Source organism: Balaenoptera physalus (genome assembly GCF_965194825.1).
Source record: "Balaenoptera physalus genome assembly, chromosome: 6".
NCBI classification, from domain to species: Eukaryota; Metazoa; Chordata; class Mammalia; order Artiodactyla; family Balaenopteridae; genus Balaenoptera; species Balaenoptera physalus.
In genome coordinates, this window is record NC_138885.1 from 92,364,986 (window position 1) to 92,392,961 (window position 27,976).

The 27,976-nt window shown below is 41.7% G+C and overlaps 1 protein-coding gene across 1 annotated transcript in view; it reads right to left on the minus strand.

Annotated features, from left to right (window-relative positions):
- Positions 1 to 27,755, minus strand: part of MPP4 (MAGUK p55 scaffold protein 4) — a 41,122-nt gene extending 13,367 nt beyond the window's left edge. Inside the window, exons 1-13 of the mRNA XM_082467399.1 lie at positions 24,769 to 27,755; positions 23,789 to 23,910; positions 21,501 to 21,578; positions 18,970 to 19,050; positions 17,015 to 17,146; positions 16,273 to 16,354; positions 15,008 to 15,093; positions 13,422 to 13,493; positions 12,774 to 12,970; positions 9,930 to 9,994; positions 7,665 to 7,682; positions 4,635 to 4,673; positions 2,506 to 2,526 (exon numbers count right to left, since the gene is read on the minus strand). Coding sequence (XP_082323525.1) covers positions 2,506 to 2,526; positions 4,635 to 4,673; positions 7,665 to 7,682; positions 9,930 to 9,994; positions 12,774 to 12,970; positions 13,422 to 13,493; positions 15,008 to 15,093; positions 16,273 to 16,354; positions 17,015 to 17,146; positions 18,970 to 19,050; positions 21,501 to 21,578; positions 23,789 to 23,910; positions 24,769 to 24,856 — 1,081 coding nt within the window. The 5' untranslated portion in view covers positions 24,857 to 27,755. The remainder of the gene's footprint in view (positions 1 to 2,505; positions 2,527 to 4,634; positions 4,674 to 7,664; positions 7,683 to 9,929; positions 9,995 to 12,773; positions 12,971 to 13,421; positions 13,494 to 15,007; positions 15,094 to 16,272; positions 16,355 to 17,014; positions 17,147 to 18,969; positions 19,051 to 21,500; positions 21,579 to 23,788; positions 23,911 to 24,768) is intronic.
- Between the last annotated feature and the right edge of the window lie 221 nt (positions 27,756 to 27,976).

The window sequence follows — 27,976 nt, forward strand, 5'->3', positions numbered from 1 at the left end:
GCTGGTCCCTTGAAGACAGGTGCAACTGAACGCAGAGTGTACTGTTTTCTTTTTCTAGACATCTTGAAACATCCATCACCCCTGTTTTTGTTTGTTTGGTTTTTGTTGGGGGGGGGGTGTTTTTATGTCTTTTAAAATGGCATTCCTAATTAGACTATACCATCCAGAGAAATTCAAAGAGGTCACATGATACTTCATTCAGAGAAGAGTTGGGACCCAAACTTAAGAAACTTAACTGCCCATTAAATGCTCTAAGTAACAGAATTAAGCATCATGAATGACTGTCGTTATTTCTTTAGAAAAAATGTCAGCTGGGTGCCAATTGTTCCTTAACTGAGCTCCCAAGTGAGCTGGGTTCAGAATAAGGTACTTGAGAGTTCTCACTCTTTCTCGACTAAAAGGAGTCCAGAAGGAGTGCTTTGCAGTAACTAAGGGCAGCTGCACACTTTCCTCTGCAGTGCTGTTATTAAAGAACTAGCTGCTGATTGCCCTTATTATTTCTTCATTAAAATGCTGGCTAACACTCATGCACTTACATTCTAAGCACTTTACTTATATAAATTATTTTTCCCACTTTAGACATGGGCACCTGAAGGGCAGAGAGGTTAAGTGACAGAGGACCCCCAGCTAGCTGGACCAGGATTCGTGCTTGGAAAATCCGGCTCCAGTCCATGGCATTGACCACTGCAACACTGCCTCTCCTTTCACAGACATCACAATACCTCTAAGCCTCGGCCACAAGTTTGGCATGTAGAGTGTCTCCCAACAAAATGATGCGTTGAACAGAGCAAAGAAGAATGACTATAATTCAGAGGAATTAAAAATTAAACCAATCCCAAACATTGAACCAAGTGTAGATCATTAAATTACCCCTAACAGGAAATTCCCTGGCGGTCCAGTGGTTAGGACTTGGCGCTTTCACTGCCGTGGCTCGGGTTCAGTCCCTGATCCGGGAACTAAGGAACTAAGATCCCACAAGCTGAGCAGCAGTGTGGGGAAAAAAAAAAAAAGGTCACCCCTAACGGGCCAACTATCTAATTGAAAATAGGAAATTTAGAAACAATGGTATATAAATAATTTAGGTGAGTAGTTCCCAACTCCATGTGTCTCAATACTTTTTTTTTTTTTTAAGATTTTCTTTTTTGATGTGGACCATTTTTAAAGTCTTTATTGAATTTGTTACAATATTGCTTCTGTTTCATGTTTTTGGTTTTTTGGTCGTGAGGCATGTGGGATCTTAGCTCCCTGACCAGGGATTGAACCCACACCCCCTGCATTGGAAGGTGAAGTCTTAACCACTGGACCACTAGGGAGGTCCCAATGTTATCTTCTTTTATAACTAATATTTATAACAATCTCTCTAAGCTAAAAAATGAAATTCATAGATATATTCTAACACATCATTTTAAAACAGCAACGTAATGCTCTAACTGTAATGTAAAGGAAAATTAAAAGGAAGTAAGTTATGTTTTAAAAGTACGTGTTTCAAAAAGTATATATTTCAAAATATAAATCTTTGGGCATGGCTTCTCTAGAAGACATATAAACTATTAGATGCTTATACCTACTTATACTGAAGAAGCATGGATTTAAAGGAAGTGAGAAGATCAGAAAATAGTCCTTATATGAAGTATAGAAAAATAGAAGAGCAAAGTAACAAGTGGACACTAGAACAAAGAGTGTTCTGATAACAGACCAGATTTATTGGCATATATGGGAAAGAGGGAAATTGCCTTAACTGAGGTAGGTGTAATATGCCATAGCACTGACGAAATGGAGAAAATGAGGAAACATCATATACTTGGAAGCAAGTTAGTAATGTTAACATGCTGCAAAATGTTGCCAGTTTTTCAAAATACTCCATGGGGCTTATTTTGTTACTAATAACGTCAACATTACTTTGAGGAACAGACACTTGATGATACCATGTGTCATCAATAACGGCAATAACATATTAAAGAAAAAGAAAATAATTGGTTTGGTACAGGTACCTCACTTTCCGTTGATTTAATATCAGTATGGATTAGAATGTGTGGAATAAATTATTCAGTAATTTCAAGGCAATGTCTTTATTCTGTTTAAATGTCTCTCTCCATAATGACTGTCTTCTAAACCAATGAGCTTTTCATGTTACATCTTGTGAAAACTTACATCACTGTTGTGTACTAAAGAACTACTTACTCAGATTCCTAATGAGTTTTGCCCGGCAGGACATTCAGGAGATCATGCAGGATGGTCTCACACACAGCAGGTCATCTAGCATCCCTCATTCGCACCAATTAAAGGCCAGTAGTGTCCCCAATCAATGTGACAACCAAAAAATGCCCCCATAGGGTTCCAAAATGTCCCGAATGAGAAGCACTGCTTATGGTGAAGTTTACAATATCTCATGACGATACTGTTTATGTCTTTAAGCAATTATTGTATCATTAAAAGTATTTAAGTTATACCAAAATTTGGAATATACATTTAAAAATCAGTATCAGATATTCATGTTTTATTTACCAGATTCAAATGTTTCTTCATCTATGGTTTTCCATGGAGGCAAAAAACCAAAAGTATAGTTACATTACTATCCATACTGAGTCTATAGTTCAACAGTCTAATTCCCTGACCCTACGATTCTGCACACACACCACTTTTTAAATGTTTTTCCTAAATCAAGGCCAACTCAGTGGTGTGTCTGTGGCACATAAAGCCTTAAATGAGTATATATAAGCAGTTGGGCTGTGATGACAAGAAGGGGTACAGCAGGAGCTTAAAATAAATAAATAAAATCATAAAATAGAAGAGAATAAATAAAATTAAATTAAAAAGAGGCTCAGAGGGAAGGAAAAGGAGGAATGTCATGGTAAACACCAATAGATGGTTGGATACTATACAGCTTTGCTGCTAGAGGTTTGCTTGAAGCTTTGGGGGGTCCATAAGCAAGGGGAGTGTGGCTAGGAGAAGGAGCATGTGAATGGCTTGGTTGGGTTAAGGTTGTTTAGGTGACTGAGAAATAGCTGAGATAAACCAAGTCCCTCATCAGTTAAAACGATTCTCGTTAGTGTTTTAAAGAAACATTAAGCATAAAAAAAACTAGAATTTATATGGAGAGCAATTAGAAATATATAGCAATGTTACCAACACACACATCCTTACATCAGGCAATGCTGCATCTAAGGTATACACACATTTGTGAAACGATATAGTTATCATTGTTTATAATAGAAAAGATTGGACATAATTCAAATGTCTACCAATAAGTGATTATATAAATGCACAATTACTTATTTAACCAATAAGCCGTTTAAAATATATGAGGAGGCTCTTTATGTACTATGATGGAATCATCTCCAAGATATGTAATGTTAAGTAAAAAAGCCAGGAACAGAACAGTGTATATAGCATACTATCAAAGAGTACATACATTTGTGTTTTAAAAAGAGGTGAGAATGAGGGTGTGGGAGAGGAGAAAAAAATATACATCGTTGCACAGAATGTGTCTGGAGGGATGCCCAAGAAACTGAGAGCATTTGCTGCCTCAAGAAAGAAAACTGAGTAGGGGAACAGAAAGAGAGAGGGAATTTTACTGAATATACTTTTGTAGTTTTTGAATTTTAAATATGTGAATGTGTTACCTAATAAAAAATTTTAATTAAAATTACAGAAAGGAAATGAATAGTACTGCAAGTTAAAAAAAAAAAACAGGATGTGTACTTGGTAAAATAAATATAATGTCAGCATTATTCTTTAGTTGTTCTGGGAAATACATGTAAATCTTTGAAATACCCAGTATTTAAACATTTCATATCATTATTTAATGTCTAAAAACTAGATTAACCCATAAAGCCAAGACAAAGTCACCTAACAGACTAAAGACTCTCCAACTAGTCTTCCAACAAAATCCTAGTGATTCTTGAACCAATCTTAGTTCTGCCACTAAATTTGAAAAATCTTTTCCCAATTTCCAAAAACAATCTAAGAATAGAAATGTGAAGTATTTATATATTTCTCAGAAATTTGGAACCCATGACTATTGATCTATACTAGAATCTACCAGAAAATGGTATCAAACAATAACAGAATAGATATTTTGCTTTTTAAAAATCTGATATCTCATAGGGAGGGTGGGAGGGAGATGCAAGAGGGAGGAGATATGGGGATGTATGTGTACGTATAGCTGATTCACTTTGTTATACAGCAGAAACTAACACATCATTGTAAAGCAATTATACTCCAATAAAGATGTTTTAAAAATAAATAAATAAAAGTTAAAAAATAAAAAAATAAAAATCTGATATCTCAATATTTTATAGTATTTCACCAAGAGCATGTGGTTTCCAAGAGTTCCTCCTGAATGTTACTGAATGTAACACCTGAGTGTTACTGTGTGTTCCTGTGATCATTTCCAGAATACTGCTTTCTAGAACACTTTCTAAAAGGTTGGTCTGAAGCATGGAGACATTCCTGCAGCTGTGCTTCCCTTCCAAGTGTCAGAACCACAGAAAAAGGCTGCGGTGGGGGATTTATTTTACACATTTCTTCCAGAAAATAGGCCTGTGGCCCCTTTGACTGACTGCTTCAGGAAATCTATAGCTGAGCTGCTTCATATTTCTCCTGGTGGTAAATCTATCAAGAGGAAATGCTACCTGCTTCCACACATTTCTCGTCAATCTTCATGTCATCTTCTATAAAAGAGCATAGAAAGGGAAAAATTGAAGTTAAAATGTTATTATCACAAATGAAATTCCCTATGTATAGGCTTATGGCAATGAAACTCAGACCACCCTATAATCATGTTATTCTTACAAGTATCGCTCACTCGGAGAGATAAAAAGGGCTCTACTGTACTAAATGAAAATGTAGGCTATGGGAGGCCACAGGACATCGAATGGCTAAAATTCTAAAAGCACAGGCTTTTGAATGCTGGACAAATTAGTTTACCTCTAAGCCTCAGTCTTCTGTCTATAAATGGGGGTAGTAATAATACCTACCACATAGGATAGGATTGAGATAATGCAGGAAAAGCTCAGGCTCATGGTAAGTGCTCAATAATGTTAATTATTTTTACCTTTAGCTGGGATGTATGTATGAGAATAAAAGAATATAACTTTTTAAACTGTTCATCCTAATACTCAAAGCTCTTTACCGTGTGACCCAAACCCAGCTTTGAAAACTGCTGTCTCTTTCTTGTATCTTACACTCCTGTTAGAGCAGACTCCATTGATTCTTCCTCTGTGCCTTTGCTTAGGCTGTTCCCTTAGCCTGTAATACTTCAAGGTCCATCTCAACACTGATCAAAATGAATATCCTTGCCATGAACTGCACAGCATTTTCTTCCTACTACCTTGAATTCTCTGCTATTGCACATCTACTCTGCCTCGTAATATAATCATTTGGGTGTTTGCCTTATTCGCCCTCCTAGACAGCTCCTTGAAAAGTGGAAATCACCTTAACTAATTTTTACATATTTTATAGAACTTAGTGTCTTCCACATAGTAGGCACATGACTAATTATCTATTAAATTGAATTTCCCTTTTAATATCAGAATAGTTGATTTGAACATATGTTCTGAAAAAAAACTTTTTTTTCTTTCAGCACTGTATATCTTGAGCCTAGCACAATACCCACAATTACCAGGTGATAAATAAATACTATTCTAATAAATGTCTTATATATTCTAAAGGTGCAAATTATAGTTTGTATAATAAACTATAATATTATAAAGTAATATAATAAATTTATCATCCCTTCCTTAAAGATCACATCATTGATTGTTTTTAAGTAAAATATGCAATATGAAAAATTTTATGAAATAATACTCTTTTATAGAGATAGGAGCACAGATGAACAAGTAACATAGCTGAGATTTTTAACACTGTTGTTCAATTCCTTATATTCATTTAGAGATTATTTTCCAGATCAGTAATTTATAACAGTGAATTCATTAGTTCCTAGCACATAACTAGAGAGTTTTGTTTTAAAAGACAAACAAAAACTACAATTGTCATTCCTGTTTTACAGAGGCCAGGAGAGAATCTCTAATAACAGCACAAGTAGTCCCGTTTTTCTAATATGTAACTCTGGGGTCTAAAAGAGCCATGGATTTTGCGCTCTCAAAATTAACAATTCCAGGGACTTCCCTGGTGGCTCAGTGGTAAAGAATCCGCCTTACAATGCAGGGGATGCGGGTTCAATCCTTGGTGGGGGACCTAAGATCCCACATGCTGTGGGGCAACAAAGCCTGCGTGCCACATCTACTGAGTTTGGGCAACTCAACTAGAGAACCCATGTGCCGCAAACTACAGAGCCCTCGTGCTCTGGAGCCCGCACGCCACAGCTAGAGAGAATTCCGCGCGCTGCAGCGAAAGATCCCGCATGCCTCAACAAAGATCCCACGTGTCACAACTAAGACCCAACGCAGCCTAAAATAAATAAATAATAAATAAATCTTTTTTAAAAAATGAACAATTCCACACTATGGGCTAGGGTGAGTGTTATGGACTGATCTGTACCCTCCAAAAATGCATACATATGTTGAAATCCTAGCCTCCAGTTTACTGTATTTGGAGATGGGGCCTTTAAGGAGATAATTAAGATTAACTGAGGTCATAAAGTTGGGGCCCTAATCCAAAAGGACTGGTGGCCTTATAAGAAGAGGAAAAGAAACCATACTGATGTCTATCTCTCTCTCTTTCTCTCTCTTCTCCCTCTCTCCCCACACACTCCTCCCACCCCGCGTTCACAGAGGAAAGGCCATGTGAGCACATAGAGAGAAGGCAGCCATCTGCGAGCCAGGAAGAAAAGTCTGCTCAGAAACCAACCCTGTCAGAGCCTTGATCTTGGACTTAGAGGCCCCAGAACTGTGAGAAATAAATGTCTGTGGTTAAAGTCACCCAGTCTGTGTGATCTTGCTATGGCAGCCTGAGCTGACAAAGACAGTGGGCTTGTCACCCACCAAGACCACAGAGACCCAAAGGCCTGTCCATATGCTCCTCCCCCTCCCCTTTCCAATTTCAGGGATGAAATGTGGATGGTGGCAAAGGGGACTGCTCTTCTCTCTTCTTTTCCCCCCTCCACAAGCAGACAGCATCATCCTTTCTTGCTTGTGTGTATGTGTGTGTGTGTTTGGCATCATAATGAGTCATCTTGGTGTCTGAGCATGGAGAAGGGGAGAGGTAATAACTGGAGGCCCCATTTGCCCCTGATGTAGTGCCCTTCAGACAGAGAGCAACTTTAATCCAGACCAGGCTGTTTGCAACTCCTGAAAATGTTCTTACCTTATCAATCTTTTCATCCATACAATGGGAACAATAACAGTTTCATTACAGGGTTATTTTTAGACATTGTGTACAAAGCAGTTGAAAGAAAACAGAGGATCAGTTTCACAACTTTCATTGAATTCTTATCATGTACTGTGTTAGATTCTGGGGCTGCCTATAAATGTTGGTTCTCTTTTCTTTTATTACTCTCAGTGTTGAGAACAATTACACAGTGTGTATTCTTTTGACTGACATCTTTTTATAAATTAAGGTATTAGTGATTAGCACACTACGAGGCACACAGAAAGAGCTTAATAAATAGCTGAATTGAAATTGAAGTGAATTAAGAAAACTATAGGAAATTTCTAGGAGGCTTTGGAGATGAGTTTTTTTTCCCTACAAATACTATTTCTTACCTTCTTCCATAGAAATCGCTGGGTACAGAAAAATGATTGAAGCAGGGGAAAAAAGAGAGAGCGAGCACAATAGTTTATGCTATAGTTTATCAGATTAACTTACCTACAGTAAGAAAAGCAAAGTGCCAAAATTATTCTCTAAAAATTCAATGGAGACTTAGTAACAAAATGATAAGTGAATATCCTATAGAAACCAATAAATTTATGAGCCTTCTTGGAAATGGGATCTATTTGCTTCTGGCAAATCTTATTCCCTTCTATCCCAATAAGCTCTGTAGGAGTTGCATTCTATTCATTTCTGAATTAATGCACTTATTATTTATTCATTATATTTTAGGAACTCAAATCTTGAATGGAAAGAAGGAAAGAAAGAGAGAGAAAGGGAGGAAGAAAAGAAGGAAGGAGGAGAGAGAGGAAAGAGAGAGAGAGTGGAGGGAGGGAAAGAAAGAGGGATGACAATTACAAGTGCATCTTCAGTAAATAACTTTTTAATAACATCTGTAAACTAACATATGCCTGGAATTTTTCAGTAACTCTTGAGTAATAAAGTTGCCTATACATCCTGAGTAGTAACCCTTTCCTGAGATTTTTTTTCCCATGGTAACATTCAGGCAGAACAGAAAGATACAAAATAATATTTATTTGCAATATCATCTACAACAGTTAAAAAGAAATGACCTGATAGTTTAGAAAATGATGTGCTCCATCAGAAACATCCCTGGGGCTTCCCTGGTGGCACAGTGGTTAAGAATCCGCCTGCCAATGCAGGGGACATGGGTTCGAGCCCTGGTCCAGGAAGATCCCACATGCCACGGAGCAACTAAGCCCATGCGCCACAACTACTGAGCCCGTGTGGCACCACTACTGAAGCTCGTGAGCCCTAGAGCCTGTGCTCCGCAACAAGAGAAGCCACCGCAATGAGAAGCCCGCGCACTGCAACGAAGAGTAGCCCCCGCTCGCCACAACTAGAGAAAGTCTGCGTGCAGCAACAAAGACCCAACGCAGCCAAAAATAAATAAACTAAATAAATAAATTTTTTTTAAGAAAAGAAAGAAACATCCCTGTGAGAGGTGACCCTTTAACTCAGTGGCTCCATACTTGGGGTTCCTGGACTCAGAGATTTGTAAGGATAATAATATGCGGCTGCAAACTCTTTTCAGGATGGACTTTGCAAAATTCTAATAGAAATGGCACATAGGCTATGCAAGCAAGTTAGATGTCAACCCGTGGCCCTACTAGTTATCAGATACTGGTTAGAAGCTTAGTTAGCACTTTCACATGCCTTTGATAAATGAAATAGGAAAATGGGTTAAAGAAGTACTTCAATCTGGTTTGGTAAACAAACCTTTTCAAAGCACAGGGGAAATAACTAAAATATCACTATGAAGATTATACCATGACAAATGTTTCTGATAAAATGTCAAGTTAAAGAAAAAAGATAAAAAGTAGTATTGCAACTGTTACTGTAACCATGTAAAATATGGTTCTATAACTGGAAGACAGTAGGAAAATATGGTCAGTGTAAAGGAATTTTAAGAGTGTTTTCTTTCAAAGATGTCTCTATAGTTGTCATCATATCTTTTCAAGGGAAAAAAATAATAATTTTTGGCTTAGAGAATTGAGAAGTAAAGTGGATGAGGACTCTCATGGGCAAATCGATGTTTACTTTAGTGCCCTCCCAGCCTCCTGTCCGTGCCCCTCTCCCTCTCCCTCCTCCGGGCACCTCTTCCCCTTCTGTAACTCCTGCCAGAGAGCATTTCAGACGGTCCTTGATCAGCAGGTTCTAGCTGGGCTCTACGAGCTACGACACCCTTCACTAAGGCAGTGAGTCGTTCACAAGCATTCGCCACCATGAATCCCTTTGCTGACCATTCCTCCACCGCCATCTAAAATACTGTGAAGTGAACAAACTACACTCATTAAACAATAATTCAGTCCCGTGTTTACTCATCAAAGGCACACACACTGTGCCGCTCTGCAGCCTTGGTTGCCAGTAGGTGTATAATGTATGGACTAGCTGTAGACACCTCAGGGGACTTCAAGCCGGGGAGTGATCACGAGAACATTTGCATTCTCACAAACTGAAAACTCTTCTAAATCCAAAGGAATGAATGTCTATGGTAGGATTTCAGATGGCTGCCAGGAGGCTATCTGGGGTATGGGGACATTTAAAGATCCTCTGTTGGGCGGGGAGCCAGCCCTGGGAGAGAGGGAGCTGGCTTTCCCGTGATGCACAGCCTGGGTTTGAGGTGTCAGCACACTCACATATGGTGGATTTGAGGTGGTTGTGAGGCTGGTATGGCTGAGACCACCAGAACTCCCGTTGCTTCCTATGCAAAAAGAAATACACTGTGAGAAGGAAAAAAAAAAAAATTAATCCAGGTTAACCCAGGTGAAATAGATGCAGGACAGAATGTTTCCTAGAATTCTGTTGCTTCCAACCAAGTGAACAAGGAGATTTCACCTCCAAACACACTGTCAAATACATTCTCCAAATGCATGGCCTTTCTTATCATTCTTTCCTGCCTCACAGCATCTCTTCAGAGTCACACTGACTTAGGGTGAAAATCTGGCCTGCGACCACTAGTGCATACGCCACAGAGCTTCACTGCGTGAGCCATGGCACCTGCCTCTCCGGCATGTTAGCCCGCTCCAGCTGGTCTCAGGATTTTCACCGCATGCTCTGGTTTCCCTCCCAGGCTGTGATGCTCTCTACGGTCCCTTTAGAGCCTCATGAATTTCAGTTCCTTCCGTTGTCCTTTATTTGTGCGCTCATCTAGTAAACCTGCCATTTCTGTGTTCTCCTTGCAAGACCCCCACTGGAATCTCCTTGCCACTCTCTGCTCTGAGACCATGAGGACTAATCTCATGAGGGCTTTATCCCTGTGTGTGTCCTCAGGTCATCCCTTATCCTCTGCGCTTTAATCCCTGTGAGGCTCCATCCACCACCTGCCGCTCGCTGAAGCCCTTTCACACACCCTCTGGAACTGGCAGTAAATCTCCAGCGAAATCTCTCAAACCTCCTCCTGCACTTTGAGTGAGCCCTTCACCTTCTTGTTCTAACTAAACCCAGGTCCCCCTGAGGTCGCTGCTCCCCTGCCCCTTTTGAGAGGTGGCTCTTTCCTCTCCCACTCCCAGTGGTGTGTGGCCAAACCAGCCCGGGGGGATGAGTCCCCATGTGCAGTTTTGCAGATTTTTCTAGTGTCAATATTCCCATTGTGGCTGATTTCAAGCTGCCACCCCGACGTCACCCACCGTGGGTGTGAGAAGGGTGCACACAGGCTCTGTGAGCTGGCTCCAGCACACCACTGCATGAGGCCCTCACTCCGTGGGGCCTGGAGGTGGGGTCTGTGTCCTGCTTCTCCTGGCCATCTCCAGACTATATCCCTCTTCCCTAGATGCCCTCACTTTGAAAGCCATTTCCCCGACTCTTCTGGAAGCCATTCTCAGATTATTCCTGCTAACTCCCATGCTCTTAACACCGCTCTGTCATAATGCATGATGATTTTATTAGGCACAAAGATGTCCCTTCCAACACCCTGGTCTCTTGGTTCCTTGATCTCCTCTCTTCCAATGACCTTCCAATGACCTCAGCCACTGCATCCCACTGTCATACCCTAGGCCTTTCAGTACCCAAAACTACAATCTCTATATAATTTCCATTTCCAGCATCCGTTTCTTCTACCAGCACCTCCTATCTTCCCAACCCCAATAATCTATCAACCCCATAGGGACCTATAATCCATTGATCTGACTTCCTTTCCACTGACCCTACCCTGTCACCTCCCTCCTTAACAAGCTTAAATGTCATGGTCTTTCATTAAAATCACTCCCTTGTCCCTCTCTTGATTTACTGTTAAATCTGACTCCCTGTCTAATCTGGCCCTGCCCCCCAGGAAGCTGACCAGAATCACTATAAATTTATGACCTTTAACCTTAAGTGGGCCCTTAATGCTGATGATACTGTATTTATCTAACCAATTTGCTCTCCAGTTCTCATAGAAACTTTTCAAGCTTTCTCCTCTTTCCTTCCCAATATCTCCTACCCACCCTTACTCTCAGCTTCTGACATTGCTTATTCCCCTGAGAAAATAAGAGCAGATGGAAGAGACCTTCCATAAACTCCCACCATATCCCTCACCCTCAGCTGTGCCCACACACTCGTGATTCCCTACTGCTACTATTACTGTGGGTGAACTGTTCATGATCCTGTATAAGGCCAACCCCTCTATTTATAGGCTCCATCACATCTCCTCCTGCTTCCCCAAGGACAAGAAGAGCAGCAATGTTCCCTTCTTTCTCCTGTATCATAAAATTTTCCCTCTCTCTGGATTTTTCCCATTAGCATTATCTACCCTATCTAAAAAAGTTCTCTCATACCACCCCACTTTCCCCTCTAGCTGTTTGTCCATTGTTCTGCTCTACTTTATACAAAATGTCTCAAGGAATTTTCCATGCTCATTGTTGTCAATGTCTTCAAATCCCCTTTTACTAAGATTTTGGTCCCACCTCATCCACTGAAATTGCTTTTATCAAGATCACCAATGACTTCTGTTGTTAAATCCAGTGGTCAATTCTCAGTCCCCTCAGCAGTGGTTGACATAGTTGATCAGGACACTCTATCATCTTGATTTTGGTCTGCCTCATCGGCCATTCCTTCTCAGTGTCCTTTGCTAGTTCCTTTTCTTCTTCGTGATCTCTTAACATTGGCTGAGTCTTGGACCTCTTATTCTATTTTCTTCCTATCCTTAATCCCTTCCTTGGACCTCAATAGCACCAAGGTGATGGTGGTAAGTTGAGACTCAGTAACTGGGCTTTCAACTCAGCCTTGAAAGATTATAGAGGGAGTCAGAACTACCTTTAAAAGTTTAATTTAGCTTCCCAAGTATTTTTCTCTCTTTTCTAATTGATACGATTATTCTGGTCCCTCTGGTGTTTAAGATGTTTAGAGCATATTGACAAGTTGACATTTGGATTTATAGACCAGTGTGTGTTCATCTATCTGCTTGTCTCTCTTTCTCTCATCTTAACTGCAATAACAGAAGCCTGAGAAAACGTTTTGCTTCCTGATGGCTCAGTCTTGAGTCCAGGAGTGATGACTTTTCTTACCTCTTCAGAAGGTGGTTAGAAGGGATTAGGCCAGCACAGGTACCAAGGTCTGAGATTTTCCGGGCTTGCCACCAGAGGGCATCATTCTGGTCCACAATCTGGAGGATGTCCCCCTTCTGGAAAGGCAAGCCGGCATCCATGCAGGGGATGGCGGGATCCTCCTGGGGCCAGTACTCAGTCATGGCACGAACATATACCTGACAGTAGGTGCATAATGACACCTCAGAAGAATCCTTACCCCCGGGTTGTTAAGACTTAAAGCCATCTCTCCCACTCTACCACCTACTGGTGCTATCTTTCCTCTCCATCCTCACCAAAAAGAACTTCCTCCTTGAACTGAGTCTAAGAGCCATGAAAAAAAAAAAAAAGTGAGTTTGGGAATAGAATCTTTTAGCTCCGAGAAGTTTTTGCTCAAATGCTTACTATTCTTGATGTTACTTCTTAACTTCTTGGTACCCCATCTCCTGTTATTGTATTCATTTACTGATTTGCCTCTCATGTCATCAGTATCGAAAAATATGCAATACAGTATTGAACAAATCTTCAACACATTATAGAGGATAGTAATAAGATACAAAGTACGTCATGGTTGTTATTGTTATTGGAGGATTTACTGTGTGTGGGTATGAAGGCTCAGTAAATTCTTACCATCTTTTGGCTATTAACAGGAGGGTCAGAAACTGGAACCACCTTGAATATGATTGTGCCACGAGACATGGCCTAGAAAAGGTCAGAGGAAAGAATGACAAATTGCAGAGTTCGCTGGGTTACTGGGGTTTGGCAGACAGAAGTTACAATTCAATGCATGCAGGTGAAATGGTGATATCTCCCACAGGGGCTTTGACAAGGGCTCAACAGCTAAATATCACCACCCAGAAATGGACATTAGGAAGAAATTTAGCTTCACTTCTGTCCTGCTGTGGGACTTCCAGGATCACTGGTCTGTTAAAACCCACACTGAGGCCTGGCTTCTTGCAGGGACCCTCCATCTCACTGCTGCCAGGACACCACACTTAGCAAGGTCTTAATTCCACAAGCACTAAGGAAGGAGAGGAGCTCTTGGTCTGACTTTCCCTCCTCATATCTCAGTTAGTAATTATTTCCTGAATACTGATTTCTGCATCAGGCAGCCTAGTCTTATGGGGAAGAAGATAGAGGGCCCCCAAGTCTTCTGGGGGGAACTGACGTCTCCAAACTAACGGTGGAGGAAACAGAGAGCCTCTTAGTTGGATGGGGGAGGTAAGAATCCCCCTGTCACACACTGTGATGGGCATTGGAGATCCTAGAGATCAGCAAGAAAGATCTCGGTCTCACTTGGGAATTTCACAACCCCACTGTCCTGGCAACTCCACAGCTGGAGCCGAAAGGGCTGAGGTGGAGGCATGTGTGTCTGTGACTGACAGTCCTTTAAGCTCCCTGTGCAGTGTCTTTTATACCACACAGAATCTTGCGTAGTGGTTTGCAAAATATTTCGGTGCTTGGTATACTCCTTATAATACCACTCCTTCTCTCAGTCCCTAAGGCACGTCTATGAAAATCTAGAGTTCCCCCAAGAACCCAGTTTGAGAACCACTAGTCTATGTAATATATAATAATTGACCTCAGGCCCCACCCTGGGGGGTGTACATGGGGGGAGGTGGGCGGGGAAAGTTGCTACGGCCACTGACAGCTGGACGGTGACTCGGGCAATGGTTTGAAGGATGGGAATGGGAACCGGAAAGAGTTACCAAAAGCGCATATAATCAGGTCACACCGCCATTCCAACCACAAGGACAGTGGCAGGGCCAGCAAGGATGTCCCCCTCCCCATATGCTGCCCTCTGGCGACTTCTTTTCTACCCCAAAGCTGCCTCAAGGAAACTGCATACAAATGTAAGGGGAGCAAGGGGCGGTTTGCTCAGGTTCAGACACTCCTCCACAGTCTCGCTCCGCCCACCCCGGGCTCCGTTTCCAATGGAGCAACCCAGGTGACGAGGGGCCTGGGCTGGGCGGTCTGGCAGTCTTCCTGAGGCTGAAAGAGCAGCTTGTGAAGGGAAGTATCCAGAAGGGGCCAGATCACCTGAGGAGGCGGATGGGGGAAGGCGGACGAGCTGCATAGAAACAGACAGGCTCTGGGGCCTAGAGAGAGGAAGCTGCCTAGAGGGACCCGAATCCCCTTCCGGTTACAGCGCACACGCCGTGGGCTGGACGCAACGCGGCACTGCGTCATGGAGAAGGCGAGGAGGGGATTGTTACCAGGATACGGATCACTTGCTCGGGGTCCAGTCCTTCAACCGAAACTCCATTCACTTCCACCAGTTTGTCTCCAGCATATAACAGCCCTAGGCAAACAGGAACACGAAACAAAGAGGGGTACAAAAAAAACTCTCAAAAATGGCGGTAGCCATCCCAAAGCTCCTTAACAAACTCGCTAACCCAAGCAGGCTCTGACATCTTAAATTTCATTGTGAAATAATAATAATAAAGCAAACTGGCTATTCCAACTTACACCGCCACCAAAGTGCATGAGAATGGCATCTTTCTACCTTTCCACCAACAGTGGGTATTAACTGGTGGTGCTATTTTTATTTTCACTAATCTGATGCTGTAAAATGGAACTGGAACTCTGGTAAGAAGATAACACGAAAAATAAAGCTGTCGGGGTCATGAGAAAATGTCAAATGAAAAGGAAATGGGGGGTATTCTTCAAAAGAGAAAATGTGGAGAAACTTGAGGGTTAAGATTGAGGCTTGAGAAATATGAGGTAAGACAGTGCAGATAAGAAGCAGGATGACATCATGGAACAGAAACCAAGGATGATGAAAATTTTAAGAAAGGTTTTGTCAACAATATCAAATGTGCTGCAGAAGTAAAAATAAAACTGAGGCTGGCAGAAGGGTCAGTGGACTTAGCAACTAGGAAGTCCCCGGGTAATTTCTCTAAGAACGTTGGGGTATGAACCCTGCACCAGGTTTCCAGGGTCATGGGCAGTGAGGACACAGACAGCAGGTACAGAACAGCTCGTTTCAGAAGCACAGTGATGAAAAGAAGGAAATTTGGTTCTCTAGTAGAAAAGGCAACCAACAGGTGTTTGAAGACGGGGAAGAGCGATGCCTTTTTGAACACAGAAGGACCAAGTGAAGAGTGAACGTTGGGAATATAGAGTGAGGCAGACCTGGACTTGAATCCTGACTCACACTGTGAAACCTCGAGCAAGTTAGGTGGTTAATCTCTTTGAGCCTCAGTTTCCTCATCTATACGATAGCATGATAATACTTACCTTGTTAGGTTTACATGGGAATGTAAAGTAAGGGAACATTAATTTAGTGCCTAGAATGGAGGGACTCAGTGAGGAAGGGCAATGGGACTTCTCTGGAATATTCCTTTCTTCCTTCTTAGTAACCAAGCAGTAGAACTTATTAAAGCTCAACCTCAGTTAGGGAAGAGGGGCTTCCCTGGGAAGATTAAACAATCATTCCCTGTTTTCCTGGTCATGCTTGCACCCTGCTGCTCCAGCTTACCACTCCTCTCTGCCAGCCCACCATGGATGACTCTGGCCACCAGGATGTCCCCTGTCATCTCGTGGCGCTTGATGGTAGCTCCCTGGGGAGAGAGTACAGTAGAACCCCTTTTTACCTAACATGATCACTTTCCTGGGGGCTTCCCTCAATGTCACTCTGGTCTTTCAGACAAGGGTAGTCACACCAACTAGGGCCATACATACTGTGCCATGAAAAAGGAAAGGCCATTCAACCTTGGTCTACCAAAGTCTATATCCAACCACATAGACATCAAAGAATATTCAGATCCTTCCAAAAGTAAAGAAAACTCCCACAATTACAACCTAATCAGAGGGATTATGCTTAGAAAATCAAATTAATGCCTTACTTAGCTTCCCCTTTATAGAGGAAAAAAACTTAGGCAAATACATTAGAACAGAGTAAAATATATGTACATGTCACAGAGCCAAATAATAAAATAAAATAATTTCTTATCTCTCACAGCTCTTAGAAAACAAAAACACTAAGCAGAAATCTTCCCTGGTGAAAACATTACAACCTGTAATGTGTTTGAAATCACAGGCAAAATTCATTAAGATACAGTTTAGCCATTATTATCATGGATTCCCTCACATTTTCTGATTGTCGCACACTACATCTGTGACTACAGACAAGAATATTGCTCAAGTAATTACTAGAGATAACTTAGTTCATAATTAACCCTGGTGTAATCCTAAATGAATAAGTAAAATGATTTCCTTACCAGGGGCTGCTGGTTTTTCACCAGGCAAACAATCCTCATTGCTTCCTCGCTCTCAGGGATGTTGTCTGGCAGGGGAGGGAGAAGCGGTTCAAAGTCTTTCTGAGCCACGGTGTCATGGGCGCTGAGCAAGGCCTGGGAACAGAGAAGGAAAAGGGGAACAAACGTCACACATAGGACACACCCACCTAGAAGATGCTGACTCAGTACTATGTGAGATACAACAACAACCAACACGTATGTGCCAGGCATAGTTCTAAGTGTTTTATGTGGATTAACTCAATCTTCACAATAACCCTGAGGCAGGTATATATTTTTTTAAATTTTTTAAATTTATTTTTATACAATTTGTAAAGGTTACTTTCCATTTACTGTTATTACAAAATTGTAGCTATTCCCCATGTTGTACAATACACCCTTGCAGCCTATCTTTCACCCAGTAATTTATACCTATAGTTTATACCAGTTTATACTGGTAACTACTAATCTGTTCTCTATATCTGTGAGTTTGCTCCTTTTTTGTTATATTCACTAGATTGTTGTATTTTTTAGATTCCACATGTAAGTGACATCATACAGTATTTGTCTTTCTCTGTTTGACTTATTTCACTAAGCATAATGCCCTCCAAATCCATCCATGTTGCTGCAAATGGCAAAATTTCATTCTTTTTTATGGCTGAGTAGTATTCCATTGTATATATATATATATATATATACCACATCTTCTTTATCCATTCATCTGTTCATGGACACTTAGATTGCTTCCATACCTTGGCAATTGTAAATAATGCTGCTATGAACATTGGGGTGCATGTATCTTTTCAGATTCGTGTTTTTGGTGTTTTTTGACATATACCCAGGAATGGAATTGCGGAGTCATATGGTAGTTCTATTTTTAGTTTTTTGAGAAAACTCCACACTGTTTTCCACAGTGGCTGCATCAACTTATTGATACAAGTGTTCCCTTTTCTCCACATCCTTGTGAGGCAAGTATATTTATTTCCCCCATTTTACAGATAAGGAAACAAGGCAGAGAGAGGGTAAGCAACACATAATATATTCTTTCATTTCTGATAAAATGTATTCTGTCACATTCTCACTTCCTGGAAACCCCTGTAATCCATGGTGCTCCTATAAACTTGAACTACAAAACAACTATTGTAATAGTTTCCCCAGTTAAGGTAGAATGAGGAGCAGTAATCAAAACACCTTGCTGGTTTAATTATCAGTGACACTTAAAGGCCCATGTGAAACAGAATGAGAAAAAGTCGTCCTCTACTTTTAGAATATGATCAAAGAGTTCTTTCTCATGGCCCAGTATGTTAAATTCTCATTTCACGAGATGGGGAAGTAGTCATTCTACAGCGCTGCCAGAGACTGGTGGACAGAACTTCGTTGGAACTCAGAGAAAATTCTCTAGGTTTATCTTGTGAAATAAAACTTTTTGACCGATAAATTCCATTGCTCCAAATGCAGACATCCTCTTAAATTCTAATTTGTTGATAAATTGATCTCAAAATCTATAAGTACTATGAGATAGGTTTCTATTCTGCAATCAAATGTTCTTCATATACCCCCTCATAGAGCTAATCATTATTATACTGTATTTTCCAAACACCTTCACACACTTTATTCGAAACTTAAAATAACTTAAGATGTATGCTACCTCGATTGCTCCCCACAGAATTTTAGAGGTACAATGGCTTTCCCAGGGGGAAAAAGACACCATGGGAAGTTCTGGATGCCTCCTTATAAATAGGGCAGGCTTGTCTCCATGACCAATGAGATTAAGCCAGTCACGTCCAAGTCCCACATCTTTAGGTACAGTCTGTTGGTCACCCACATACGGTAATAGAACATCTATTCAGAGAGTACATTTTCTAGCACATTTATTTCTCCTTCTCAACTTTGTCTATGTGCCAGATGGTTATATCTTGTCCGTTTTAGCAAGCACTTGCCTTTAAGTGTGGAGCCTGGAGGATTTGTCTCAGCTCTTGGATCTCAGGGGACTTGGGGGTTTCACGTAATATCTTCACTACCTGGTTGGTGGAAAAACATACATTGTGAATTTTTTAACAATCTTTATCACCTAGTTAACATCACCCAGGTTGGATAACAGGTATACTGACATGATATTGACCTAAGAAAAGCTGTTACTGAAGCCTTCTTTTTCATCTTTAAAGTCAGGGCTTAGAGTCTTTCCTTATCATTAAACTTCATTACAGCTGGTAGAATCCAAGATTTGGGGTAGATCTAAACCACAGTGCCCCAGTCCTGGCACATCGCAGGCTTGGAGGAAGAACAAACATAATTTTGTAATGTCATATGTGCCAAGGTAATATCCCTCTAGTGGCTCTAAGATAGCTGTTTGCTAATGTGAATGCTTTACAGGCAGGTTAAGGTATCTGAGTTCTCCAGGTATAGGTTCAATTACTTGGAGAACCCAGGTAGCTTAATCCCATGGGATGTTCCATTCTTCAGTTGCAAAATGAAATAGTAATTTGTATTTTAGGGCTTATTATTTGATTAGCAATTTTAATGTTTGTTGCAACAAAAAAGTGCTAGACAGAATAAATTCTGATCTCTTTGCTTTGGTTTAGGTATAGACCTGCTTTCTGACAGGACATAAGCCCTTTCAAGATTTTTTTTTTTTGAATTTTATTTATTTATTTATTTTTGGCTGTGTTGGGTCTTCGTTTCTGTGCGAGGGCTTTCTCTAGTTGCGGCGAGCTGGGGCCACTCTTCATCGCGGTGCGCGGGCCTCTCACCGTCGCGGCCTCTCCCGTTGCGGAGCACAGGCTCCAGACGCGCAGGCTCAGTAATTGTGGCTCACGGGCCTAGTTGCTCCGCGGCATGTGGGATCTTCCCAGACCAGGGCTCGAACCCGTGTCCCCTGCATTGGCAGGTGGGTTCTCAACCACTGCGCCACCAGGGAAGCCCCCTTTCAAGATTTTAACCAGCTCCATGGATCTTCAACAGTCAAGCACCATCACATATTGTCAAATGAAAACAAGCAGTTTAGCAAGCTTCACCTCCACTCACTGGGGTTACAACTGAATAAAATATCACGTGTGTGTTTCCCTGTGGACAGCTGAGAACCATTCAAGTTGTTCATTACTGGAGCTGAGGTTAGAAGTTTTTTTAAAAAATTTCTTTTGATATGGACAATAAATAAAAACAAAACAGATTATATTTATGCATCCATTCAGCAAATATGCATTGAACATCTACTGTGTGCTAGGCAGTGTTTTGAGTGATGCAAATAGAGCACTGAATAGGCAGACAAAAACCCCCAGTCTCATGGAGTTTACATTCTAGTGAGGAGCCACAGACAATAAATAAAATATATAAGTAAAAGAGTTTTATTTGATGATGTAAAAAGTTAAGAAGAAAAATGAAATAAGGTAGGTGGATAGGGAATGGTATGAGAGGATTGCAGTTTTAGATGGGGTGACCAGGGAAAGCCTCCGTGAGGTGACATTTGAGTGGGGACTGGAGGGAGATGAAAAAGCAAACCGTGTGGCTATACGGGCAAGGGCATTACTGACATAAGGAATAGCAAGTGCAAAGGGCCTGCGGCAGGAGCATGTCTGGTTCAAACAACCACAAGGGGTTCAACTGGCTGGAGCAGAGTGAATAAGGGAGAGAGTGGTGAGTATGACATCAAAGAGGTAACAGAGGCCACCTTATGTTTGACTATGCAAGAATTCTGATGTTTACTCGGAGATGAGAAGTTGTTGTAGGAAGAGTTTGAGCAGGGAAGTGACATGATTTGACTCATCTTTAATCAGAATCTCTTTGGCTGCCATGATGGGAATAGACCACAGGGGAGCAAGAGTAGAAGTGGGCGACCAGGTAGGAGGCTACATCGCAATTATCCATGTGAGAGACGATGATGCCGTATATTAGGTGGCACAGCAGAGGTGGGGAGGTTCTCGATATATTTTGAAACTAGAGTTGACAGGACTGGGTGTAGGTGTGAGAGAAAGGAAAAGTCAAAGATGACCCCAGAGGTTTCAGCCGGGGTACTGCAAGAACAAAGACGTCCTTAGTGAGATGGAAAAGGCTGGGGTAAGAGCAGCTTTGGGGACAGGACGGCCAGGAGCTCCGTTGGGAACATGTAGAGTTTGAGGTCCATAAGACATCTCAGTAGGATGGGAGGGGGCAGAGGACATCAGAGCCTGCCATCCAGGAGCCCAGAATAGGGATGTAAATTGGGTATCATTAGTAGGGCAACATTACCCTCTTTCCATCGGGTAATTAGGTCCACGGTTTAGGGAAAAAGAAGGAAATGCACACAAGCTAAAAATGTGTCTTGTTGGTTTTAATTTGGGGAGACAGCAGGCCTTCTATTAAAGCTCAATTAGAAACAGTTATCAGATGCATAATCACCAGCTGAACTTTTCCATTAGAGCATTTAAACTAGCACTATGAGTAAAATGGTATCACGTTAAAGCTCTACTGTTCTCTGGATGAAAAATCACCTCACCTCGTAGGATAACGCCTGGGCATGGGGTGTGGCAGGAATGAGCTTCTTTCCTTTAAATTCCTGGAGGCAGTCATAAACCTGCCGAGGGGCAACGAGGAGAGAATGACATATCGAGGGGAAGGCTCACCCAGGGGAGACTCAGCCTGAGCGATGGCACAAGTGGCTGGGTAGCATGTGTGTTGGCCTTCAATAAGGTGTCTCTAGTTGTCCAAGCGAAAAGAACTCAAGACTGGTGGCTCTAACGCTCCAAATGCTTAATTATTGGCTGCCACTGGAAACTGTTCTTCCCCTAACAATATCATTGATAAAAAGAAACGTGAACTTTTACTCTTGTTAAGTTAAGTAAGCCTGGGTTTTCCAGGCTTGAGGCCAATAAGGATTTGAAGCCAGAGACCTGTGGGAACTTCCAGGCTGGGTAGCTGTGTAGGGCATGGGTTAGGGGCTCAGGTTCACCAGGGGATCTGAATGAGAGGCTGGTCACACTATACATGCTTATTTGTACTCTGTGCTCATCTTTTGTTTCCTTTCCTCCCTTAATTCTCCAGTAAAAGTTTGTTTATAAAAATTCCAACTTTGTCTTTGTTGACCCTTAGGAATTGTTTTCCATACCAGGATCTAGGGTTGGGCTGAGAATACCAAGGTCTGACTAGCTCTGCAGTGCAGACCTTAATCTTATTTTAGAAATCTAGTTTCTCTTACAGTTGGAGAAATGAGGTCCAGGAGGTCAGCTCAGCCCTGCCTTTCTCCATCCGGATCTGGGATGGTGGGGCTTCCTTGCTCTAGCTCAGTGCCCAAGCTCACGTTTACCTGGAAGTGATTAAGGCTGGTGGATTGATGCAGGGAGCACAAAGCCTAAGCAGCCTACCAGTGGTAGCAAAGGCAATGCCTTTACTGGCATTCATACCCCTGTATTAGCTTCCCAGGAGGAAAAAGTGCCTGGTAGAAATCAAGTAGTTTCCCTCAAAATTTTATTCAGATATAATTGAGATAGAACATTGTGTAAATTTAACAGGTATGACATGTTGATTTGATACACATATATGTTGCAAAATGATAACCATGATAAGGTTAGTTAACACCGCCATCACTTCACATAATTACCACTTTGTCTGTGTGTCGTGATAACGTGTAAGATCTAGTCTCTCAGCAAATTTCAATTATGTAATACAATATTGTTAAATATAGTCAGCATGCTGTACATTTGCTCCCCAGAACTTATTCATCTTATAACTGGAAATTTGTACCCTTTGACCAACATCTCCCTATTTTCCCTCCCCCTAGTCCCTGGCAACCACTATTCTCTCTGCTTCTATGAGCTCCACCTTTTTAGATTCCACACACAAGCAAGATCACACAGTATTTGTCTTTCTCTGACTTATTTCACTTAGCATAATGTCCTGAGGTCCATCCATGCTGTTGCAAAAGGGAGGATTTCCTCCCTTCTTATGGCTGAATAATATTCCATTGGACATCCCACTTCTGAGTATATAGTGATAGTGAAATGAAATCACTACCTAAAAAGATATCTGCACCCCATGTTCATTGAAGCTTTATATTCACAATAACCAAGGCATGGAAAAAAACGCTGTGTCCAACAATGGATGAATGGATTAAGAAATCAGGTGTTTTAAAACAAGTGCTGTGAGGAGTACCTCTTTGCTCATGCTAAGTATGTTGACACTTTTTTCTTATCTTAAAGAATATAATATTAACATGCATCATAAGGCTGACCACATTTCACTTAAGGGAAGGAAACACATCCTCCAAAAAATAACTTCAAAAGGATCTTTCTTAATAATAACATTTGTTCAGAAGAACAAAATTATAGTCAGATGCTATTGTATAGTGCATGAAATTTTAGCCAAATTTAAAAAAAGAAGAGATCTTCAGAGTAAGAAAAACTTAAGATACGTAAACAGAGCTGTAGACATGTCATGTCCTAATTTATGAAAACAAAGAGGGATGATTGTTTAAAGCATTTTTATTTGTCCTGAGTTGGCCTCAAGGACAAAGGGCTGTAGACAGCTGCTAAGGGTGCTGCCTATGGCCATTTGTGGTGGCCACTGTGTGACCCCAGGGGCTTCTGGAAGAAAGGGAGTTGGGGGCAGAAAAGAGAGGAGCTGCCATATCCTTTTCCAGCCAAGTAAATTCCTTCCTAAGCTAAGAGGTTGTGTAGCTCGTCTCTGAACTTTTTCCCACTTGAAATTTCCTGCCAACTGACAAGCAACACTGTTGGACGAGGAGGTTCTGCTCCCAAGGCTAAGGCTTCTGGGCAATGGAGCGCTCACCTTGAGCAGAGCCTGCAGCCACGGGGAGTGAAGGAGGTCGTACAGGAGACACACTCCATTCACGTCTCGGCTGTAGAACAGATTCAGCTCTTGTAGCACAAGCCTCAGGATTTGGGAGATACCTACAAACGGGAGAGGGCAGAGATGGGGTGACGGGTGGAAAGGCAGGTGTAAATGTGAAGGATAATTCAGACCACTGGGAGGTGCCAGGGGTTCGTGAGGAGAGGAGAGGACAGGACACTGGATTTAAGGCCCAAAAAATCTGCCTTCTAGCCCTGTTCTATCACTTACTGTGTGAACTTCAGACAGCCATCCAACTATCTGGAACCTACTTTCCTTGTGGCAAAATGAGAGTCTGTTAGCTTCCCCACAGGGTTGTTGCCAACATTAGATGAAATAATAGATCATATATAGAAACGGAAGATTTTATGAGAGCGGTGTTGCTTTCCCCTCCCCAATCTTAACAGCCTCTGGTTTATTCCGAAATTATCTAGTTGCTTTCTGGATCCTCCTTCTCTAATTCAAACATGCAACCATGTGTATTTACCCTTTATGAAAATTCTTATTGAAAAACTCTCCTAATAGGCCTTAAGTACATATCTCAGGATTCCACTATTAAAGGGACTGAACAGAATTTAGTAAATGCTTGGTTGCTTTTACAAGTATTTTCATAGAAATCCTATTTGTTGCAGTGATATTTTGAATGTGAACAAGTTGTGAAGTTCTAAGGCAAAGTGAAACATCGCGGGGTAGGAAAAAAAGAGATTCTGAATCTACTGTGTCAATTTCTTTCCTTCCTGCCTTGAAAATCGCTTAGACTTATCACTAATAGATGCAATAGGACACTTCAAACTGTGTGACAAATTCCTTATAGGAATCACAAAAAATCTATCAGAATTTCTGCACCTAAATTGGATCAGATATTTAGAGGGATATTAAAAGAACTTTCTGGTCTAGAAAAGGAATCTGGCACCACATACCATTCTCTGGATTGGTCACCGTAGAAAGCTCGTCGTCCTTCTTGTCCTTGCTGTCTGGCGGCTCTGCTCCTTTGTCGGACTGTATCATGCTCCCTTCCCAAGCTTTCAGAAGGAATTCAGAGCTAGGGAGCAGATCAACAAACAGCACACAGCTCACTCAGTCACACTGGCCCCGCAGCTCTTAGTACATATATAGACACATATTTTCAACAGCATTTATTGAGCAAGTCAGGCACTGTGCTACATACACACCAGGATCCACATCGAATAAAACAGTCTTGCCCTGTGGCGCTTCCTCTCTAAATTAACCATCACCAGCTGTGTGAACGAGAAAACTACTATTTCATGAAACATTCCTTCTACTCCCGTTTCTTAAAACAAGTGACAAATAATGTCATGTTTGTTTATATTCCACCTCTTTGCCTAGTTGATTTCACCATCATTCAGAGATCAGAAGAGCCTTCCCTGGCCTGACTCCATTCAGGTGCCCTCTTCCCTCTCATTGCCCGTATAGTTCTTCATGGCACTGATCACAGTTGCAAAAGTTATGGGTTACTGCTGAGGATACTCTTAGGGTTTACTTTATATATTGCTTTAAGTAGGTTTAGTTTCAAGAAACAGAAACCCCAAATAATAGTGGCTTAACAGAGTAGAAGTTTATATCTTGCTTATGGAAAAGTCCAGAGGCAGAGCAGCCCTACTCCATGAAATTCTCAGAGAATAGGCTCCTTCCAGGTCACTGCTTTGCCCCTTTGGGGTGTGGTGGTGTTGTTATCTTCCTGTTCCAAGATGGTGGCTGGAGCACCAGCCATCACCTCTACATTTCAGCCAGCAGGATGCGGATTAAGAAAACGAGGGCAAAAAAAAAAAAAGAAAACGAGGGCAAAGGGGACATGCTCACTGCTCTTTGAGAAAGTTTGACAGAAGTTGCCCTACACAATGAGAAATCACCTCAGGCCCTGCAAATTTTCAAATGTCCCACTGAACTTTCATGTTGCTGGAAAAACAACAACAACAAAAAACACCTTATAATTATCTGACCCCAGAACTCAACTTCTCTTTACATATGAACACAAATTATTTTTGCACAGTTTTAACATACACTGAATTTTCTGGGATGCTGCTACCTTAACTGAGGAATGAATTTACTTCATTTTGCTTGGACTTTATCAAGTTCCCCATTTCAGAAAATCAGGTCATTAATGGTTAAGCTGCTCAAAGTATAACGTGTCACTACAACACACCGCCATCAAGCCGTGGCTGTACCTCTGTCTGCATTCGAAGCTGCTGCGTCCCTGGTGGAGTCTCTTATAGGTGCAAACATGTGTTACTTCATTATATCTTTTGGGATAGTGATATCCCATATTTACACATCGAAATTTAGACATCTTATCAACTACATTTGTTTAATTTCTCTTTTTTATTATTACTAGGGCATTATATATATGGATTTTTTTTTTTGAAGTTTTGTGTGTCTTAGTCTGGGTTCCTCCAGAATCAGACACAGAACAAGGATTCTAGTGAGGTGATTTGCTTGGAAAGTGATCTAGAACACTAGTAGTGGAGTGAGGTATTAAGACAGGGCAAGGGAAAAAAGCCAGTAAAACGTACATCAAGCAAGTAACTGCTCTGGGCCCTGTGGAGATTCATCCCATGGAGGAACAAGGGACAAGGGAGTGGGGATATTTATACAGCAACACTGCCAGACATGGGTTGAGGGCTTTCCCCAGAGAGCATTACTTCTGGTCCTTCCAGCCTGCTACATGCATACTTTCAGATAGAGAGTGTAGGTATAGAATGCACCAAAAGGGATATGGGTAGGGCACCGACAGCATTTGTTACAGGAGAATAATAAAGGATAAATCAGGATTTTTTTAAAAGGAGCATTTCATATTAGTTGTTAAAGACGGGTATGGTTTTTTGAACCTGATACGGTTGAGAACCACTGTCTAGAATCTAGACAGATTGTGGGGTTGAGTCAGGGAGGCTATCTAGAAAAAGACAGATTCTTATGTTGTCTCTAAATTCTATGGCAGTGAGAAGAGCAACACGGAAAGCTGTTATGAAATCTTAGACAACCTTCCCATACATTCTTTTCCCGTCGCACTGAAGTATTCTAGTTTGCCAGATTCTGCCTAAACTTGACATCATAAGCTTCTGCCTTGCCCACCACCACCCACCCCACCCAGCCCCAAATGAGTCAGTTTACACCCTGCCTTTTTCCTGCATTCCAGTTTCTGAGACTCTATTGAATCATTTAGCACAGCAGTTGCATGTATAACTCATCTTCCTCCCTGGAGGGGAGCACTTCCAAGGTAGGGTTTGAAAAGGGAGATGGAGTGTCTGCCAGACAAAAGCCAGAGCAAACAGGTGAGTCTGACACCAAACCATCATATTCAGGCAACTTCTTAAAATGCTTCTCACAAACCATATGTTCTTGGTGAGGCAGTACGAATTAAACAATGATGCTATGTGCGCATCGTAGGTGGACCACAATTCTTCCGTATTTAATGCCCAGATGACAGTGTGCCCAACCAGGCCTATCCATGCAGCAGATGGGGGCACTAGAGACTGTACGTTCCTGAGATGAAATTGTGAGAGAAATTTACAGATCGACTGTGGTTTCTATAATGAAGTCTAATTATTAAAGTAACTTCTAATCAATCTACAGCCAACCCAGAGCTACACAGATAACTCATTCATATACTCTAAAACGCTCATTTTGGCTAAAAGTTTCTCAGCCACTGAAGCATAAACAGTAATGTTCATCTCCACAACTTAGCTGAATTCTGAAAACAGTCGTCCTCAGCTTCCTGTGACAAATTGGCTATGAGCTGAATTGTGTTCCCTCCAAATTCAGGTGTTGAAGCCCTAACCCCTCAATGTGATGGTATTTGGAGATGGGGCCTGCGGGAGGTAATTAGGTTTAGATGAGGTCATGATGGTGGGGCCCTCATGATGGCTTTCGTGCCCTTATAAGAAGAGACACCATATGGGGCTTCCCTGGTGGCGCAGTGGTTGAGAGTCTACCTGCTAATGCAGGGGACACGGGTTCAAGCCCTGGTCTGGGAAGATCCCACATGCCGCGGAGCAACTAGGCCCGTGAGCCACAACGACTGAGCCTGCGCGTCTGGAGCCTGTGCTCCGCAACAAGAGAGGCCACGATAGTGAGAGGCCCGTGCACCGCGATGAAGAGTGGCCCCTGCTT